This window comes from Fukomys damarensis, unplaced genomic scaffold (assembly GCF_012274545.1).
Source record: "Fukomys damarensis isolate Sample0158 unplaced genomic scaffold, DMR_v1.0_HiC HiC_scaffold_13, whole genome shotgun sequence".
NCBI classification, from domain to species: Eukaryota; Metazoa; Chordata; class Mammalia; order Rodentia; family Bathyergidae; genus Fukomys; species Fukomys damarensis.
The window spans coordinates 22,755,793-22,777,649 of record NW_022900925.1 but is presented as its reverse complement, the minus strand read 5'-3'; the positions used below and the strand labels follow the sequence as shown (position 1 = coordinate 22,777,649).

The 21,857-nt window shown below is 37.0% G+C and overlaps 1 protein-coding gene across 1 annotated transcript in view; it reads right to left on the bottom strand.

Annotated features, from left to right (window-relative positions):
• Ap2b1 (adaptor related protein complex 2 subunit beta 1) overlaps window positions 1–21,497 on the bottom strand; it is a 111,790-nt gene extending 90,293 nt beyond the window's left edge. Inside the window, exons 1-5 of the mRNA XM_010621747.3 lie at window positions 21,327–21,497; window positions 15,280–15,339; window positions 10,553–10,658; window positions 5,973–6,108; window positions 3,905–4,149 (exon numbers count right to left, since the gene is read on the bottom strand). Of these exons, the coding sequence (XP_010620049.1) occupies window positions 3,905–4,149; window positions 5,973–6,108; window positions 10,553–10,658; window positions 15,280–15,316 (524 nt within the window). The 5' untranslated portion in view covers window positions 15,317–15,339; window positions 21,327–21,497. The remainder of the gene's footprint in view (window positions 1–3,904; window positions 4,150–5,972; window positions 6,109–10,552; window positions 10,659–15,279; window positions 15,340–21,326) is intronic.
• Window positions 21,498–21,857: the final 360 nt, after the last annotated feature.

Genomic DNA, 21,857 nt, shown 5'->3' with positions numbered 1-21,857 from the left:
AATGATCCTGTAAAAAATTACTCTAAATCTAGATACACAATGAAGTGCAGTATCATAGAAACTTTTTTATGAAAAACCTCACAGGGCCCTGGACACTAGAATGATTTTTATCCTGCACTCAAATTTTATTTTTTTAAAATGACATCAGAACCCAAGAAATATCACTTTCTAGTACAGTGATTTACTGCTATTAAATAAATTATTGTTTGGAGGGCATTGGTTTCCAGCCATAATAAGGCTACATATGCTCTAAACAGATTTATGCTTTTTCTGTCCAACTTACAATTTTTTCTTTTTTTGGGGGGGTCTGATACTCCTGAAAACAAAGTGAAAGCAAAAGAATAATTGGCCAGAGGTAGCATCAAGAAATTCATACATGGTGCACATATTTTTATCCTCCAAATTGTTTCCTCATTCTAAACAGACTTACTTTCAAAATAATGGACTAACAAAATCCACAGCTGAAAGTAAGCTTACTTCTAATTCCCTCATAACAGACTGTTCTATATGAGTTTATATAGATATCAAAGGAATCAATACTTTTAAAAATTAATGTTCTAGTGATATTAACTTTTGCCTAATGTCTATGCTCTAACTACAGTAGCTGCTATCACTGTATGAGTCATCATCTTAAAGTAACATGAGCCAGGAATTTTAGTAGCTATTTCTTTCTTTCTTTTTTTACAGGTAATGGGGACTGAACTCAGGACCTTGCACTTGCGAGGCAGGCACGGTGCCACTGAGCTAAATCCCTGGCCCTTTTAATAGCTATTTCTTATGCAAAAGCTCAATTAATATTCCCAACAACTCTCAAAGATAGTAACTTCATTTTCCAGAAGTAGAAACAGACTCAGGAAGATTAAACAACAGAAACACAAAGCTATAAATTAACACAGTGAGAATTTTGTTTCAAACTCCACGTTTTCCGTGTCAACTAATATTATACTGAAATTGGAAAGTCAGCTTTAACTAAAGTATAAATTGTAAAACAACTGCAGGAAATCAAGGTGATACTCCTAAAAAAAAAAACCAATATAAATAAATTTTATTACTTACAGCAAGAGACACTGACACTAGGAAACAAAGTAGAGGTCACCATACATAACCTAGGAGCTGTCAGCTCTTGATCACCATTTTACTTTTGTATTAAAATGAATTCAGAGTCATTTCTGCAGATGTTCTGGTGCTTTCACATCTAAGATGGCCTTCAGAAGCTACAAAAATACTAAGACAAAGCTGGGCATGATGGTACATGCCTATAATCCCAGCTACACAGGAAGCTGAGGCAGGAAGGTTGCAACTTTGAGGGCAGCCTGGGAAACTTAGTGAGACACTGTCTCAAAATCAAAAATATAAAGGACTGGTGATGTAGCTCAGTAGCAGAGAACCCCTGGGTTTGATTTCTAGTACCAAAAACAAAACAAAACAAAAACAACAATGAAGGTAAAACTCCTTTAGAAGCGTTCATATCCCGTTAAATAGAAACCAATACCTGCATGGTACTTGTTGGCATAGTGCTGCCACCGTGTGGAAAAGTGGAACAAAATCACTCCACAATGGCAGTAAATAAGTCATTTCCATTATTAGAATAAGAAAACTGAGATGATTTCATAATAAAACAGTATCCAGTAAAGACCTCTGTGTTCAAAACTGTAGTCATTTTATTTTTTGTAATTGTAGTACTTTTTTGAAGGTTAAAAAAGTAGGGCATATAGTTGCCTGTAGCTGTGAATTCATTTATGTATTATAGTCATCTAACTTTAAATACATTTGAAGATTCATTTAATAAAAAGTATAAATAAAGGGCACACACATGTTGCTTGAATACTATGAACTGGAAGAACACTAGTGCTTTCCTCTATAAAGAAACCAAGAAATTGGACAAACTAGGCCCGTCCTAGGAACCTGGTATTCTCTCAACTAATCTGGATAAAGATCTGCAAGTACTACTTGAGTTTTAAAAAATAAAAAATGCCTGTACTGCTAAACCCTCAGTTCTGCATGAAGCATTTACACTGATGTAGAGATGCCTTGTCTCTCTCAAACTGAAACAGCCTGCAGTAGTTAGAATTCACTTTCACCTTAATTCATTCTTAGCACCACTGAATAGTTAATAAGTTTCCACAGGGTACATGACATTCTTCTTATCTGCTTGGTGTTAGAGACCAAACACTTCCCCTCTACATTTGTCCCCAGGTTAAGAATTTCAAAGACAGTTGTTCAGAATAACAGTGAATTAAAAGCAGTAAGAAAAAGCTTGATATCAGTTAAACATTTCATAACAGATATTATTGCCTTATGAATTTATTTCTTTATGGAATCTTTTGTTTTGTTTTTTGTTTTTGGTACTGGGGATCAAATTTGGGTCTTGTGCTTTCAAGGCAGGCGCTGGAACCACTGAGCCAAATCCCCAGCACTGGAATCTTTTTAAAAGGGTGCCACAAGGTGCTTCTGGGGAGAGGGGTTGAACAAAAAGTAGGTCTGATCAAATACTGATAGTGACACCCCATAGGAAGACATGGCTTAAGGGAAGCACTTCTGCAGCCACCCCTAAGCTGAGAATGTAGCTGAAACATTCCTGATGGTAGTCAGTGTAACAAGAACCTTTAAATTTGTACCTTGCTTCATTCTTTGACTTTACTACTTATCTGGAGCATAATAAACACAAGCCAAAGCTACCCATAGAATAAGATGAACCAAATAAGATATCAAAGTGGACATGAGCAGCTAATTCGCAAGTGAGAGATGTTATCTAGTTCAAATTCCAAGTCTCCCTGCATTTGAAAAAGTTCAACAAGAAAATATTTAGCTACCCACTGGTTAACTCAGTGTTACTTGCCTTTAAATAAATGCTGCACAGACAAAAGGAAGCTCTTTCTTTTTTAACAGTACTGGTGATTGAACCAAGTGTTTCAAACATGCTAGGCCAGTGGCCTATCACTAAGGTACATTCCTAGCTCTTTTTATTATTACATTATTATTAAAATTATTATTTTTTATATTGAGACAGGGTCTTAATAAGCTGCCTACGCTGAACTCAAACTAATGAACTCACCTTCCCAAGTAGCTAGAATTAGGGGTGTGTAACATTGCCCAGCTAAAAGAGGAGCTATAAAGTGGTGATATTCCTTCATCAGCTCAGTAATCATACGTGTTCAATCTGTCAATTCAAATAAGATCCAGTTCCTAGCAGAGTCAATGTATCACTTGAGACTTGACTCCACAAGCAAATTTAAAATGTTAATAATGTTAAAAAAAATCCCAACTTCAAGGAGTTAAGTTCTGGCTGCTAAATATGTAGAATATAATAAAGTTAGCTAATTAAAAAAAATAAAAAAACCCTTGTCCCAGAGTTCTTTAAAAGTGTATTATAACAGGCTGGGGGTGTAGCTCAGCAGTGCAGTGCCTGCCTGGCAAAGTGAGGCCCTGAGTTTGATTCCTGGTACCAAAAACAAAATGTATTATAAAAGTTTAAGGCAAAATGTCCTGAAGAAAATTATTATAGTGCTGGTTTATTTCTAAACAAACACGCAGAAGATAAAATACAAAGGTTTGCTTTAAGACCTGTTATTTTAGTGCTTGGTTCTTTTTCCAGAAACACCTAGGGCAGGGGTGGCAAATATAGGCATGTGTGCCACAGTGGACCGTATCACTGAAAGCTCTAAAAGGTTAACCATCACTGACCTACAGTGTGACACATACAATTGTGGGATACATAGAAGTCATGTTTTTAATAATATTCTGGGGCTCCAGGTACAAAGACAAGGCTTGTGTTACACATGCCTTGAAAAGGGACCTATTTTAAATATTGTTCTTTTTAAAAACAGATGCTTATTACCATTGGATTTGAATCTGCTATGAGATCCCGTAGAGAATCGAGAAATCCTTGATCCCACCATTTGTCATTGGATTTGAATCTGCTATGAGATCCCGTAGAGAATCGAGAAATCCTTGATCTTCCACCATTTGGGCATTGATATCATGGAGTTTTGCCACGCATACGGCTGCTGTTTTCCGAACATAGGGATCTTCATCTTTCAAGCACTTGCGAAGGGGCTCACAGAGATATTCTGTAATCTTGTCCACTCGGATACACCCCATGGTTCTGACTGCCAAGGCCCGAATCAAGGGATTGGGATCTTCACAGTCCTATAAAAACCAATCATTAATTATAAGTATATAAGGTGATTAAAAGCAAACAGTCCAGTTCACATGTTACAAAAGAGTATTTTATTGTTTCCAGTTATATTCTACTTTAGAAATTAATTTCCTATGCTATTCCTTTCCTAAGCATCAGTCTTGTCTATTCAAGAGTTTAAAAAGAAAGCATTTGTTTGCATTTATTTATCTTGTTTGTTTTTTGAGACAGGATCTCACTGTGTAGTTCAGGCTGATCTTAACTCTTCATAGCCCAGGCTAGCCTCAAACACAAGTCAATCCTCCTGTCTCGGCCTCTCAACTGATGGTATTACAGACCATGCCTGGCTATTTAACTGTTTTTATACAAACAATGAGGAAAGAACCTGTAGAATTCAAACCAGGGTCTGCCATACACACCTTGCACAGCTTTAACCTTTAAAAAACATAAACTAAAATATTCCCAATGATATCAGTCCATCTCTAAACCACCAGGCAGACAGAATGAAATGTTATGTTCTCTCTGACTCCAAATACAGAAAAACAAGAGAAAAGTATCTATGAAAAGGAAGCAGCATTGCGGTTACTTTTCAAAATTTAAGTAGAAGTTAATTTTAGAAATGCTGATATTTTTAAAAGTTTTTTTTTTTAAACTAAACAAGTTAAAATGGCAATAACCTCATTATTATGCTTATAAAATCTAATGCTAGGAAAAATCTGACTGGATAGTCTACCACATTAAACAAAGTTTTATCACTTTTTAAAAGATGTGACAATGGTATTATGGTCATATTTTAAAAAAAGGATCTTACTCTAACATTAGAATTTGCTTAAAAATTATCTAGGGGTTGGGGCTCAGGATTTAGCTCAGCAGTTCTGCTGCCTGCCTTGCAAGCACAAAGGACCCAAGTTCGATCCCAGGTACCCAAAAATAAAAACAATTATCTAGGGGTGATAGGGGAATCAGAAAAGCATATATAGATGCCAGACATAGTGGCATATGCTTATAATCTCAACACTCAAGAGGCTGAGGCAGGAAGATTGCTGTGAGCTCAAGGCCAGCTTGGACTACACAGTGAGACCCCAAGTTAAAAAAACAAAACAAAACAAAACAAAAAAACAGGCGGTGGGGGGGAGAAAGGAAGGTAGGTAGGTAGGTAATTTAGGGAGTATAAATTGAACAATAGTGGCTATGTGTCTGTAATTAAAACTGCAAGATAGGTATTTAGGAATTTATTATAGGAATTTATTATACTATTCCCTCTATTTGAATACGTTTAAAATTTTCCATAATAAAAAAATTTAATCAGGGCTGGGATTTAGCTCAGTGGTTCCACTGCCTGCCTCATAAGTGCAAGATCCTGAGTTCAATCCCCGGTACCAAAAAAAATTTAATCAAATGGTGTAAGATCTATTACAACACATGTAATACCTCCATGGCTTCTACTATTTCTGACTCATCAGCTTAACTTCTATGAGATAAAATAGGTAAATCCTCAGGTAAGTAATACTACAGTGATAACCCCAACTTGTCACCCTTAGAAGGTTAAAACAGTGAGGTTTACCTGGCTCTCTTCTATCCATCTGGCAAGTATGCATGCACCAAGCCTTAGCAACAGAAGGCTCACCATATGGTTTGAACTTCTCTGAATGACACATGCTGGCATATTGAAGGCTTAAAACATGAATACTCGACTCATTGCCAGTTCTTTCCTAGTGGCCTCCCTTTGGAATGAAGGTTGCTGATTTGCCATGCAGACACTGCACCAAAACTCATTTTTGAAAAGTGTATTTGAGGTAGAAGGGTCTGCTCTTGAGTGTGTGGGAAAAGCTACCTTCACAAAGCTGTTGACAGCCATGATGGCCATGTCTGGCTGACTCTTGGCGTAGTTCATCAAGTACAGATACACGAGCTTCTTTAGTTCTAGGTTATCGGTCTGCATACAGTTGACTACATCTGGAAAGAGAGAGCTGAAAGGAGAACAGAAAGACAAAAAAAGAATGAATAAGTGTTAGTGACAAGCTGTATGAAAAAATAACCTCGTATTCCAGAATGATCTGATACAAGGACAAGAGTCCCACAGTGATAATTATTATCTTGGAAATGAATAACTACAATTATAGTCCAGTCCCAAGGTTTCTAGATAGGTTTTCTTTTTTATTTCTTTCTTGTCATTTCTTTCTTTCTTTGGTCGTAGTGGGGTTAAATTAAGGCCCTTATTTATGGTAGGCAAGTGCTGCACCACTAAACGTATACCCCCCACACACTCTGAACAGTATTTAGAAAAACAACAAAATACTTTTTATTATAGAAAATTTCAAGTAAGCAAAAGTGAAGCATAATGAGCCCAAGTTACTACACACACATATCAATATATGCCCGATCTTGTTTCATATAAATGCTCAACCCACTGTCCTTACCCTTCCATCCCCACCTCTGCCCAGTTGCTCCAGACTCTTTATTAATTTTTCATTTCTTACAATGCTGGGGATTAAACTTAGGGCCTCTCACATATACTAGGCAAGTGCTCTATAACTGAGCCACATCCACAGCCCTCTGGATTATTTTTAAATACATTGTAAATATTTTATTTCATTTATAATATTTGGTGCATATACTTAGCAATCTTTTAAAAAATTCATTACTTTTATTGCACTAAAAAAAATTAACAATAATTCTTCCCATCAATCCACTGCAGTTTCAAAGCACGACAGTTGTTACACTTTTTAATGCTCATATTCCTCCTTGACCAGTGGGAATTTCCTTCCTGAGTACTTATAATGTGACCTTGCATTTCAAATACTTACCTTGTCTTCTCATATGACAAGATGCTTTATCCAGGCTCACTGTATATATTTCTAATTCCAGATCTGAATCAGTTACTTCTCTATGATGTCCTGATTCCCCTTGTAGTGATATCTACTTTTAATATGCATATGCACACAAATAAAAACTGGAGTGTAATGAAATATAAAAGTTTATATCTTTCCGAAGTTCTAGTCATTTCAGAACACCATTGTCCTATACCACACAGGACAGAAATTGATGTTTCCATTAACAAAGTACCATTAACTTGGAAATGTTGAGGGTTGATGGATTTTAATCTGTAAGCTGTATTTTAAAAATACAGGTTAAGTATAATGTAATAAGAAGTTAGCAATTAACTTCCCCCTAGGGCTTTATTAAAGTACTTTATAAAATTTAAGTATTTCTAGATATTTTATTAATATACAGAAGAAAAGTGAAGAAAATGTCAACATATTTCTACAGAAAAAAAAATGAATGAATTGGTCAAATAGTGTAATTCCTATACACACACAAAAGTGAGGTATGAAAGAAATTATTTATAAAAAGATGGACTGCTGGGTGTGGTGGTACATGCCTGTAATTCTAGCACTCTGGAGGCAGAGGCAGGACGATTCCAGGTTTGAGATCAGCCTGGGCTTCACAGTGAGTTCAAGGCTGGCCTGAACTATACATGACACTGTCTTCAAAGGAAAAAAATAGAGAAAAAGAAAAAAAAAAAAAAACTTATCTGCAAATTCAAAGAATTTGTTACATCAACAAACCACCACCGATTATGTTCTGGAAGGTACCAAATTGTATTTAACTTGTCCGTATAGTATCTAGTGCAGTTTCATGCACATATAAATATCTAAGAAACACTCTCCAAATGAGTTTTCTTTCCACTTTCTAGAAAAATGGCTTATGTGCAAAATGACTATAAAATCAGTAAATACATAGGAAGCATTAACCAATAGTAAATTTTTTCCCCAATACAGTAGTAAATGGAAGATCCTAAATTAATTCTGACAAGCCACAGAAGACCAATACGATTTAACAGTCTAGGTTCAAGAGGTAAAAACTGTTAAGTATCAATCCAGAAAGCTAGAAATCTAAACTTGCCAATATGGTGGCCATTAGTTACATGTAGCTTCTTTGCAATATGGTTGGCCTCAAGTGAAATGCAATGCAAATGTAAAACACTCAATAAATTTTGAAGATAGTGTGATAAGTGCAATATAAACTATTTCACTAAAAATCATTTATGAAAGTGAGATACAGTGGTGCATGCCTATAATCCCAGCTCTCTGGAAGGCTAAGGCAGAAGGATGTAAAGCCTAGCCTGGACACTTTAGCAAGACCCTGTGTCACAAATAAAAAATTAAAAAAGGGCTGGAGGTATAGATTTGTGCAAAGACCCTGGAATCAATCCCCAGTACCACCACCAGCCAAAAATAAAAAGTAAGTGTGTGCGTGTGTATACATTTGAAATAATATTCAGTATACTGAATGACATGAAACATTATTAAAATTAATTTCAATTGTTTCTTTTTATGTTTTTGATATGCCTACTAGAAAATTAAAAAGTACTTATGTGGCTGCACTGAGATCCCCAGCAAGTTTTGTTCACACGGTTTATACCGCATGGGTTTTATTACAATAGGAACTAAATCTAAGAAAACAAAGTAATCTACTTAAAACAACCCATTAATAATATATTAAAGTAATAACGAGAAGATGGCACTGTTTTACATGTTTGCAAATATTATTTAATAGCTAGTTTAAACAAAGATAGCTGGATTCTTGAATCTTCTACATTTACCTGTTGAAGAATGATGTAATGGTTTGGTTGAAGTATAAGAAAAGCTAGCTTCCTACACATACAAAATTTGGAAAAGGGAGAAATACTTTAACAGGTTTTTCATATAGCTGGGTAGTCTTCTTTGATATTATACTAAAACTATGTGATTGTTTTTCTCTTTTTCAGTCCACAAATGGTTGTTTTTTAAAAGTTAGAAACATGAGCCAGACATGGCACTGCATGCTTGTAATCCCAGCACTCAGGAGGCTGAGGCAGGAGGATGAAGCGTGCCTGGCTACACAATCAGTTCAAGGCCAGCCTGAACTACATAGGGAGACTCTGTCTCAAGAAACCAAAAAAAGAAAAGCTAGAAATGTGGAATATAAAACCACATCAATGAACTTTTTGTACATGGTTGCATAAAAATTTATTCATTTATTATGCATTGTAACAGATTTTTACCTATGTATAATTTTGGGAAATAGGATTATTTGGAAAATACTGGCTCATTGATTTATGCAGATCCTCCCATACTGACACATTTCATTACATAATAGTAAAATATCATATCCATTTAAGTTTATCACCAAATCTCATTAGGAAAGCACTTTCAAAAACGCACTTAAGTATCAAGAAGCTGTCAAACTCAGTAAGAGATACACATTTCCTAAAATTCGAATTTTTACTTTAAAGCTTTAAAATTATCTACTGTCAAAATTTTTTCCACTTGAAATGACAGGTTCACTTTGTTCCTTTTGATAAAATGTCTCCCAAATACCAAAGTCTGATTAAATATAGCTTGTGTGTCAATCATTCTTTCACATAAAAATGGTATTGGTATTTGCAATTCAAACAATCACCCAAGGCCTTTTCCCCAGTCAACCATTACACTTTGCAGGTCAGCAGAAAAGCTTTATGGGTAATTCCTTTTTCATTACAGGATACTGAAAATACATATACCCAAGGCTCAAGTTTTAATAAAGTAATTTTTTTAATGCTTGATGAAGGACAGTCCTAAGTGAAACTGCCCTTCCTCCTTGTAAATAGATGGTGATGGAAAATACAATGAATGCTATGGCCAGCATCTCTGCTTTGATTCATGGTAATGCACTGGCAGTTCTACCTTCCACTGCTTTATAACTGAAGTGCAAGTGTCAAAATGGAGAAAAAGGCAAGCAAAATCTAAGTATTATTATAAAAATAGTGTTGATCTCATGGACCCCCTGAAAGGGTCATGGGAGTCCTAAGGGGCCTGCAGACAATCCTTACTTTCAAATACTCTCACTGGATTACTGTTGACACTAATTTTCATCTTAAATTCAACAACTGCATGTAGAGTTGTAAAGTTAAGGGTACTGGTGTGAGCCAATTGAAGAATACGTAAGCTTCTGCTTCTCAGTGTGTTTCTATCATCTTCCAAACTACCTCACCTATAACTGTGTCAGCTCTCAGGAGATTGTACGCTAGATCAGCATGCAAAAAAAAAAAAGTCACTTTATTTCTATAAAACAAACAAAACACTTTGATGGTTAACAGAATAGCAAGTACATCTCCTGATGGTGTTTTTAGTGAGACAAACTCATTCTTAAAGGAGGATTTATGTTTGTTTGTTTAAAAATTTTTTTTTTTTTTAAGAAGAGGTCTTGCTGTTACCCTGGCTGGACCCAAACTTTTGGGCTCAGATAATTCTCTTGCCTCAGCCTCCAGAGTAGCTAGTCTGAGAAGCATAACCCCACTATGTCTATCATGTTAAAGGAAAAGCAAGTAAAAGCCATTAAAATGGGGTTGAGATCTTTTTAGTGACCAATGGCAGAAGTGATTACCCTTACCTAACGTCTTTCCCTACAGTCATAGCAGCAATTACTTTCTTCACAGCCTCCTTCCTCTTTTCTTTCTTTTCATTGTTGAGTTCAGCTTTTAATTCAAAGATTTCTCCTAGAAGAGATGAGGACAAATGGGTGAGGTTTCAGGACCAGAGAAGGAGAGCAGAATATTACACAATATTCAATAAAATATTCAATATGCAATAAAACTAGGAAGCATGGCAAGAACCAAAGATTACTTTTTTAAAAATCACAGAACATAAAATTCAAATCCTAGAAGACTAACTGGCCCACTACATGGACACTACCAAGAAATTTTTAAAACCTTCTAAGAAGCTATGATACAATCCAGATCTTTAGGAACCAGACAAATGGGAACATATCTAACCACAATGGGGAAAGAACAGTATCTAAGGGATGATCTCTCATCAGAATTTAAGGTATCACAGGAAAAAAAAAATACATGCAGGCAGGAAGTCGGCTTAGAAATTAGTATTTCCAAACAAGAAGTATCACATATCATTTCATTTACTCACTCCCAACTTTATAGATTAAAGGTCAAAGTCAGTTATTGACATAGCTGGATTCTTACAGCTGCTTCCTGACTCTGAGTCCTGACATTCTCAACCTTGATCAAGCGCTAATACCACTGGGAAATATTTTAAAATATTTGGCTCTACTGTAAGCCAAATGAATCAGAATGATCAAGAAGAATTCATGTTCTCTCTCTCTCTCTTTTTTTTTTTTTTTTTGGTATTGTGGATTCAACTTAGGTCATCTGCACTGAGCTATGTTCCCAGTGCTTTTTTTAAATTTTGAGATAGGTTCTTGTTGAGTCACTAAGTTGCCCAGGCTGGACTTGAACTTTCAAACCTCCTTCCTCAGGCTCCTAGAATGCTGGGATTACAAGTGTGTGCTGCCATGCTCAGCTTTATATTCACATTTTTAAAAGCTTCCCCAACTGATTCTAATACACAACCAGTATTGCAAATCATTGCTTTAGTCAGTACTGTAGTAAGATAACAAGAATAGCTTTAAGGTTCCATCCTATTCAAAGAATATAAAGAGAATAATTTTGATGTTGCAAGAACAGTACAAACTAGGGACATTTCTAAAGGCATAATCTTGAATGACTGCCTCGTCCCTCACTGTGAAATGACAGAGGCTGTCACCATTACTTTAAGGCATAGCTTTCTGGCTCTTTTATCTTCAGAACATTGGGGATGAAATAAAAAACAAAGTAATAACCCTTTTCTTTTTAAATAAAAACAAAACAAAACAAAAAACTCTACTAAGCCCATGAGAAAGTTTGATGCATCCCATCTCTACCTTTGAACTTCTCCATACTATTGCCTCATTTTCCTCCACCTTTAAGACTGCTCTAGATGTTCATTCTACCCAGCCCTCACTGACCAGTCTGACACTATGCGACCCCTTGAAGCCCCAAAAGGAAAAGGATGAAATCAATGAGGTGAGCATTAAAAGTTTCTTTCATCAATATCCACTGCCAAAAGGCAAGCAAACTTATAAAAATCACTAATTGACAAATTAAATCACTGTTCAACTGCTGCAAAAATAGCACAGCCAGAGAGGCTAGGCCCTTTAACAAGTCATTATCCTCTTCTCCAAGTGCTATGCTGCCAAATCCAGTACTTAGGGTTCCCTCATTTACTTCTGGGAACAGTGGAGGACAAATAACAGTGTTTCAGAAATTCTGAACTGTGAATAGCAGCATAGTTGCAGAATCAAAACAGGCTGTAACTGAAATTATTCCAGTTCCAATAGCCTAAATTTAAAGAATACTGTATGTTCCAGTGGCAGTTCTTGTGGGCGTTGCAGGAAGCAAAAGAACACAGGCTATTCAGTTTTTTTTGGAATGTGTTATTTATCCAGTCATGATTCAATCTGTAAGTCTCAAACTTCTATAAATGCTCAAATAAAAAGAAGCCACCAGGATTCCTTAAAGAGGTTTGAAAACCTAGGTGAGTTTTTTGGGATCTTTTTATGTTATCATAAGCAATAAGTTGGTCATCAAAGCAATGTTAACAGAAGAAAAAACAAATACATCGCCAAATGATTAAAAAAGCCAGGAAAAGCTGAAATGAATGACCAGAGGTTTATGGCTTTTGAGAGGTGTAAATAATAAAAGATAGGGAGGAAGAAGCTGGGTGGAGCCAAAGAGGGGTATTAAAAGAGGCAAAGTACATTGTATATACTCTAACTTTATTAGATTCTTATCTTTTTCTCCTTCATATTTTCCCTAATCCAATCTATCGAGCATTGTTAGCAACTAGCGATGGTTCTCAATCTTGGCTACACATTAAAATAATCTGGGGAGCTTTCAAAATCTCTACACTCTGCCATCTGGGGATAAGACTGAGGCATTGGTATTGTTTTAAAGTTTCCGGGCCAACTCCAATGTGTAGCCAAGGCTGTAAGCCACTGATTAGTAGCAGATGTAACTAAGCAATTCACTATAGGCTTTTCTGTACTGTAATAGAATAAAATGGTTACCTATACATACTTTATTATTTTTTTGGTACTGGGGATTGAACTCAGGTCCTTGCACTTGCAAGGCAGGTAATGGAACCACTGAGCTAAATCCCTGGCCCTTTACATACTCTTAATGATAGAATATGACAGATTTCTTAAGCTTTCTAAAAAATGTGTTGGTGCTTAGTCCAGGCCAATACTATACGCCCTTCTACTTTTTAAAAATTTTTAAAAACAACTTCAATCTTAAAAATGTGAGTGCCAGCTATTAATATTTTGTCACAATTGCTTTAACATTCACATAAGTATTATATATATATTTACATACACACATATACGTATGTATACACACACACATAATGTTTGGTTTTGATTTTCTGAGATGGGGTCTCATTATGTAGTTCAGACTAGCTTTTTTTCTTTTTGTACTAGGGATCGAACTCGGGCCCTTGAGCTTGTGAGGCAGGCACCGGAACCACTGAGCCAAATCCCTGGCCCCTTTCAGGCTACCTTTGAACTCACCATGTAGCCCAAGCTGGCCTCAAATTCACAGCAGATCCTCCTATCTCAGCCTCCCTAGTGCTGGGATTACAGGTATGTGTACCACCATGCCTGGCAACTTTCTCCATATTTGTATACCCTGCATGCATCACACCTCTTTAGCCTAAGTATGTCAGTGTATGTTTTCTAAGAATAAGGAAATTCTCTTAACCTTAATAAAATTATTAAAACATTGGTACATTATCTAATTCAATCTATAGACCTTATTTAAAGGTCTCAGTAATGTCCTTTGTAGCAACTTGATCCCAATCCTTGTAAAAAAAAAAAGATAAAACATTAGCTCAGTGGTTCCACCACCTGCCTGCCTCAAAAGCACAAGGTCCCGAGTTCAATCTCCAGTACCAAAAACAAAACAAACAAACAAAAAAAGAAACCACCCTTTTAAAGAACAGGAGCAAAAGAAGAATAGTAGTTGGTGTCATACATAAGACTATGTTACTAAATATAAGGCCTGCTGAAGGCAAAAGCACAGAATTCTGATTCTGAAAAACAAAGCAAGATAGTGGACATTGTAGTAGGCAGATAAGAGCTAAATTATTCTGTCTTTGATGTGAGAGCCATCTATACCTCTGTAATGAGGTATGAACGATTTTCAAAAGATGAGAAGTTATCCCATAAGGAATATAATCTTTATGTACTATAAATATATACTACAAAAAAAAAGATAAGAGGTTAGACTTTTCTAAGAATCCTTAGTTCATGAACCCAAATTCCTATGTAAAAACCAGCATGAGGTTACTCATCAAAAAGACGACAATGAGGGAGGGCCAGGGATGTAGCTCAATGGTGCTGCACCTGCCTGGCAAGCACAAGGTCCTGAGTTCAATCCCCAGTATTTAAAAAAAAAAAAAGAAAGGATGAAAATGATGAGGCTAATTAAGTGTAAGGTTACTCAAGTAATTCAGTCTATGGCCTAAAAAATCATAGAGCCAGCTTTAGAGGTCCCCATTTCAAATACACATCTAGACAAAGAGTGAGATAGATCTATATGGAGTGCTTTGAAGAATATAATGTTTTTATATACTGTTTTGCATTATCTCTTTTTCACTAAATATAAACATTCTAATATGTATTAACAATGTACTTATATGCATAGGAAAATACTGAAGATACATATTATCACTTGGAAATAGGGATGAGGGGGCAAACTTCAATTTTTACCTTTTTACATATAGCTTTAACTGTATTGTTATAAATTTTTTATTTCCAAGTAAAAATTAGAATAAATTCTTGTCTTCCTCAGATCTATCACTCTTCAATTGATCGGTGTTACTTTCAATTAGCAAAGAGTCCCTTCCTTTCACTAAACTAAAACCTTCCCAGCAAAACAATATGCATTACAGCTTTGTCTTTAAAAACCTATACTTCAGAAAAAGAAACAAACAAAACAAAACAAAAAATATCTATACTTCAGGGCTGGATGGGGAGCTCAGTGGTAGAATGACTGCCTAGCATTCATGAGGCCCTACGTTGGGTCCCTAGATGTGCCCCCCCAACGACAAAAGAACCCAATAAAACAAAACAACTTTATACTTTAATAACTTACTGAAATACATTTATCTGTAGAAGCAGTAGATTGCCAATAAGGCTGTCCATAAAATTAATGTCTGAATTCTACTTGGGACAATCTAACCTAAAACTTTAAAAATCCCCAAGATTTGACCAGGTGCTCTACTTACCCTTTTTATTGGTTGTGAAGTACTTGGAATCAGTCATGATTCTGGATCTTTAATGTACCCCTGCAGCGAGAGAAAAGAATTTCCTTATCTAGGTTATATATATCCAGCAAGTCACTGGGTCAGTTCTAAGAATATTAAACTCATTTTAAGGACATTTTTATTAGAGAATTTCTACCCTCAAAAATGAGTATCTTCTCCCTTACTATCACCCTCAGTGTCACAAAAGATACAGAGAATATTAAAATATATAACTCCTGCCTAACAAAGTTATATAGGAGCAAAGTCTAAAGGCCAAATAGAAATAAATTACAAATAAAGGCCAAATGGAAAGGGACAACAATCTGAACTTATTATGGATTTGTGATTTTTATCTGGAAGTATTGCCTCAAAGCCTTCAAGAGTGAAAACTAGACTTCTTTGTAAATATATCTTCAATTAGTCACTCATCTATTTAGGGTAAGGAATAGTTTTTTATTTGTTTTGAAAGCTTTCTTCATAAGTTTCTACTCAGGAATATTTGGCTACTTCCTTGCTTCAAGAGGGAATCACTCCAAAGCATATATTCAGAAGCAGTGTAAGGCTAAAGAGAAAACACACTGGGGATATAGCTGAGGTAGAGTGCTTGTCTAGCATGCATGAGGTACTGGGTTCGAGATCCCCAGTATCAAAAAGTAATTCTTTTTTCTTTGCCAGGCATGATGGCCCATGGCTATAATTCTAGCAGCTAAGAGGCTGAGGCAGGAGGATACATAGTTCAAGGCCAGCCTGGACTGTATATAAAGACCTTATGTCAGAGAGACAGAGAGTCAGGTAGAACAATTCTCCCAACTTATTCAATATTACATGCAAAACCCCTAGAGCCAGGGATTTTAGCTCAGTGGTGCCACACCTGCCTTGTAAGAGGAAGGTCCTGAGTTTAATCCCTGGTACCAGAAAACAAAAACAAAAACAAAAACAAAAACAAAACATGCAAACCTTCTATAAAAGGAATTTCTTTCAGGAAAAAAAAAGTCTAAATTGGTAGGGTAATAGTTCTTCACAACAAACATCCAGAGTCAAACATGTCTTATACATGGATTTCAAAAAACTGTTGTCTTCATAATAGCAACATTCTAGATTTATCGCAATAATATTTCCAAAGAATAGTATCAGTTAATAACAGTTAAAAACAAGGCAAAAGACAGATATTTGTTCAGTCACACAGAGTACAAGATAATCAAAACTGGCATTAAAACATAAAAGAACATGGATCTAAGCCTCAACCTAACTTTTCTAGCCCAAACCCCAGAAGAATTACCCCAGTATATCAAAATGAAATCCAACATGAACTCAAATTAATGAGATGATGTTTTCTGATTTGAGAAACTCTAGCCAGGAATGGTGGCACACATCTGTAATCCTAATACTCAGGAGGCTAAGGCAGGAGGACCCTGAGTTTGGGGCCAAAATGGGATCCATAAGGGGGAGTTCAAGGCCAGCCTGGACTAATAGCAAGACCCTGTCTCAAAAATCAGCAAAACAAAACAAATGTGGAGAAAGGGAATCTAGAGAGAGAGGGAGGGAGGTGAGTAGGGAAAGGAAAGGAAAGTTTAAAAAATCAAGAATATAAACTTCATGTTCTGCACATGTACTAATACAATTGTAAAAAGAAAAAGAAACTCTAGGACTCTATCCAACATATCTGACTTTAAATATATTCAATTTTCTTTAAATGATATTCCTTCTGCACTTAAAAACGTGTATCTCTTTCCCTAACATTATAATTCAGGACAAGACATCCTGGCACCTATTCATTACTATTAAATTAATACAACTTGAGTGATAACACATTTGGCAAACAATAATAAATATGGATCTAAGAGAAATGACCTAAAGTACCAATCAATTTAGTTAAAGAAAAAGAACCAGATAAACCTAAAATAATGAAAAGAGTCTGGGTTGAATCTGATCACTAAAATTTGCTTTATGTAAAACCTAACAGAAATTAAGACTTATTTGCTATCCTTCTAACAGGTGACTTACTATCTTGATCCTAACATAATAGAGTCCTTTAGGTTGTACCAAAACGTCACTGAATTACCATGTTAAAAGAAGTGAGCTAGAACCCACCAATATCATTATAGATTACAGAAATTTCTACTCTAACATTTGTTACAATTAAAAGTCTGTAACAGAGGCTTGCCTTATTTGGTGTTTTCGTAATGGCTTTCTAGCAAAAATTCAAAGAATACTATAATCATTTAATCCCTTCACATTGTAAATTAAATGCAAAGTGGACAAAGAAAGGATTTTGGGGGGGAGGTGGGTTGAGACAGGTTTTCACTGTGCAGCTCAAGGGAGCCTTGAACTCACTACATAGCCTAAACAGGATCCTCCTGCCTCAGCCTCCTGAGTGCTGGAATTACAGGTAGTGTTGGGATTCTGAGCACTGATCCTGTGATCTCCTGAGTGCTGCGATCACCAGGCAGGAATTCTTCATATAAAAAAGACATGGAATGAATCCAAAGTTATCTAAATACACAGAGATAAACCAATATACAGAAATGTTTATAAAAGCCTGACAGGAACACTATAGTTCAAATTATTTGGTCTATCTAGGATATTGTTGGCCATTTTAGATCCCCTGGGATCATCAAAACTTAAAACTTGCTTAAGATTTAAATATAAAATTTGCTTGGGGCAGGGATTTAGCTCAGTGGTTCTGAGCCTGCCTTGACAAGTGCAAAGTCCTGAGTTTGATCCCCAGTACCAAAATAAATAAATTAAATATATTAAAAATAAAATTTGCTTGGAAATTTTCAACCAGCTTCTTGGAAAAAGTGTACACAATTATTCTGTTTTCTAAAGCTCTTTTCTGTTAAATAGTAAACCTAGTCTTAAATCAATACCTTCATTAATAAACCACACATTTCATTATCTCTAACAAATTTCATTGCAAAGGAATATATTTCTTCCTGTTCGTTGTGAGATTTAAATGTTCTAATCTTATCTAAATAATGCAACCACCCACATTTCAGGGATGAAAAGAGGGTCAAATATCTTTAGAAGCCCATAACAGGGACCTTAAAGGAAGAATCTCTGCTGTTAAGAGATAAGGGGTAGAGAATGGAGTTTAGGGATAGAGTTGTTTGCCTAGCAGGCACTAGACCCTGGGTTCAATCCGAGGGTGGCGGGATGGGGTAGGGGTCTAAAGAGAGGAGATAAATATCACTAACTGACACCACTGGAATGAAATATTCACTATATGGGTGGAAAAAGAGCATACCAAGTTGGTCCTTGCCCTAAACCCCCCCGCAAAAAAAATACTCCACCAAAAGTGAAAATAGTCTAAAAAAATGAGAAGAGGTAGTGGCTACACAATACTATGAATATATTCCATGCCACTGATTGTTCATGTTAGAATGGTTAATCTTATATGATGTGAATTTTTTAAAATATGGACATATCAGCTGGGCATGGTGGCACACGCCTGTAATCCCAGCACTTGGGCGGCTCAGGCAGAGGATTGCTGTGAGTTCCAGACCAGCCTGAGCTACATAATGAATTCCAGGTCAGTCTCAACTACATAGTGAGACCCTGTCTCAAAAAACCAAAAAAAAAAGGACATATATATGGCCAGATTCTTCAAAATACAGTAAAAACTGATGTCTGCATTAGAAGCCACAGAAAAAGTATACAAGATGGAGTTGAAGAAAAAATTATTTCCTAAAATGCATCAAAAATCAAAATGGGGGGGCAGGACAGGTTATTCCTCAGGAGAGCCCCATAAGTAAGTAAAGCCATGATGAAAACTGAACTCACACTACTTTACCAGATCAAACCTGACAAATCACTGGTTCTTCTGAGAACCTAGGGAACCTGTTAACAAAGCTATCACAATCCAAGCACAAAATTACTCTTTTTGGTCCTGACCCAGAGTGTGATGTCACCACATTTCACAAAAGGCCTCCTTGCACAGGATTATATATCTAGATTTAACATAACCTAGTTTCTTCCAAATATAGGTTGTGAAAGGCCTTCCTCTCTTTCCACTCCTCCCTCCTTCCAGTTCCCTAAAAGAGAAGCTCAGCAGCTTCAAAATAAGACTATTGCATGGGTAGAAATAAGATCAGAAAAAAATTAATAAGATCCTAATTTCAAATAGCTCTCTGGGAAATAGAAGCTAAATTAGTGTTGGTTAAGGCAATCACACCCTGGTTTTACACAGTTCAGTGCACACAGTGAAAAACTAGTCAAGAAATTATAAAGCGGAAAGGTTATTTCAGCAACCTTTTATTACAAGGATTAGAGATGTTCATTTTTTTTGTTTTTTTTCAGACAGGGTCTCAATATGTAGTTGAGACTGACCTGGAACTAACTGTGTAGCCCAGGCTGGTCTTGAACTCAAGAGTGATCCTCCTGCCTCAGCTTCCCCAGTGCTGGGATTACAGGCATGCACCACCATGCCTGGCTAGAGGTGTTCATTTTTAATCAAAAGTTCAGTAACAACACAGTAACATCTTCAGGTACCATTTAGCTCATTAGAAATTACAAACATTTGAAAGCTAAAATCACCTTCAATTTATTTAAATATTATAGACTACAAAGCAATGTGTTAACATAGTACTGTATTACACAAAAAGAAAGAAGAACAAATGTTTCCATCCAGTTGTTATGAACTACCAATACATTCTGGAAAACTTAAACATGGAAGAAAAGAAGGGACCATGTTCCATCTTCATATTTCTTTGCTTATCTTGGTTCAAACCCACACCCATAACATACTCCTATTCTAAAATGATGATCTTTTAAAGAAAAATAAAAAAAGTTAACTTGAGTCTCTTCAATTCAGTCAGAACGCTAACTTTATATTAACCCTACTCAACTTTCAGCGAGGCTATCTTCACAACACACTATCTTTGCTATTTTCTAAGGAGTTTGAACTGTTAAGATACCTGCAAACAGTTCTCACCTTACCAGCACGCTTAGTCATCATCGGAATGTGTTACACATTTTCTTCTACACCTTCATTTCCTTCATCTGCTACTTTCTATTATTACTTTGTAAGTGCACCCTAAGGCTAAGCAACAGAACTATACAAGGGTGGCAATTAATAATTTCAATCGCTCCTTACTGAAACCACACTTTTTTTTTGTCATCCTTTCTGAGTTTATTGTGTTTTCGTTACTTTTTTCTTTTAAACCACAAGGGTTGTGTTTAGCAGTTTAAAAAAACAACTTTTCTTTGAAAAGTCAAAAGTTTATGAAGCACCCACATCACATTCACATAATGAGGTAGGCAAGTGAGTTCAATAAAAACCTGCTCCCAAAGAGAGGACTGCTCTAAAAACTACCAACACACATTCTTCAAAGAATATGGAAATAACAGGAAATTCCAGTTTCTTTACTTTCGGCGTAATCTACAACCCTTTCCAAACCAGGCTGTTCCTGCTAAACTCGGGGTGGGAGTGTGTGTCGGGGGTCTAGGCTAGGATTTACTTCCATTGTCTTCCCCCTCTTTCACACCGGATCATTTCGGTAGGTTTCTCTCTTCCTTCCCCAGGGGGTCAAGACTCTAGGGCCACATTCGCCCATTACCAGGTTGGGGAAGGGTCTCTAAAGCTCAAGTCGCGGGAGACAGGCGACGCTTCAACGGAAAAAACGCCGGGGAGACCCCCTTCCCCTCGGACCCGTCCCAGCCTCTCCAGCGACGCCCAGCTGGAAGAAGGACCGTTACCCCTCGGCCTCCAGCGTCTACCGGCCACACCCCTGGGCTCGGCCTTCCAACCCCCCAGGCCCGGAAATATTATCCCTTCAAAGCCCCCAACCAACTGCCACAGCCAGGCAGTCCTTCCTCCCACCACAGTTTCACCGCGAAGGAAACCCTTTCTCCAACCCTTTTCCTCACAACGGACACACCCGACGAGACTCCCTCCATCCTCAATGGTCACGCTCCTAGGATTTCCTTTTCTTCCCCGGTCTCTGACCGAACCTGGGGTTTCCACTTTCTCTTCCTTTCCCCACCTCAACAATTAGGGACACACCCCAAACCAGCAGCCTCGAACTCACCGGAGGCAAGGGCTGGGAGTGGCGGTGGCTGCCAGAGAGCACAGCCCGGGTGGTGTTGTAATGGTTTCCTGCCCGTCACGATTCTTTCTCTTGGTCTAAGCCACTGCGCAAAACCCAATTTTGCCAGGGACAAAGATGGTGGGCCGGAAACTTTGACGTCAAAGGACCTCGCCGCATAGAGTCATCTGAATGCGCGGGAGAGACAGAAGGGTAGGCGTCTTGGTCGCCTCGGAGACAGAAAAAAAATTTCCCTCCCTTGGTTAAAATAAGGCGTGGAGACTGGGGCTTCCAAGATGGTCGCTCGCTATCCCAATGAATATATTAGACAAGTTGATATTCTCTGGATTTGTTTCCTCGCATAGGAATTTTCTTAAACGTACAGAGGCGTAAAACAAACTTTAAAGCAAACCAACCCCGGCTAATTTTTCTTGCTCAGGAGCTGACAGTGGAGGTGCAGCTTGGGACCATGCATGGGCTGTGGGCCAGGGGCGAGTGATGCAAAGATAGGGCATTGAGAAGGTATTTGTTTGA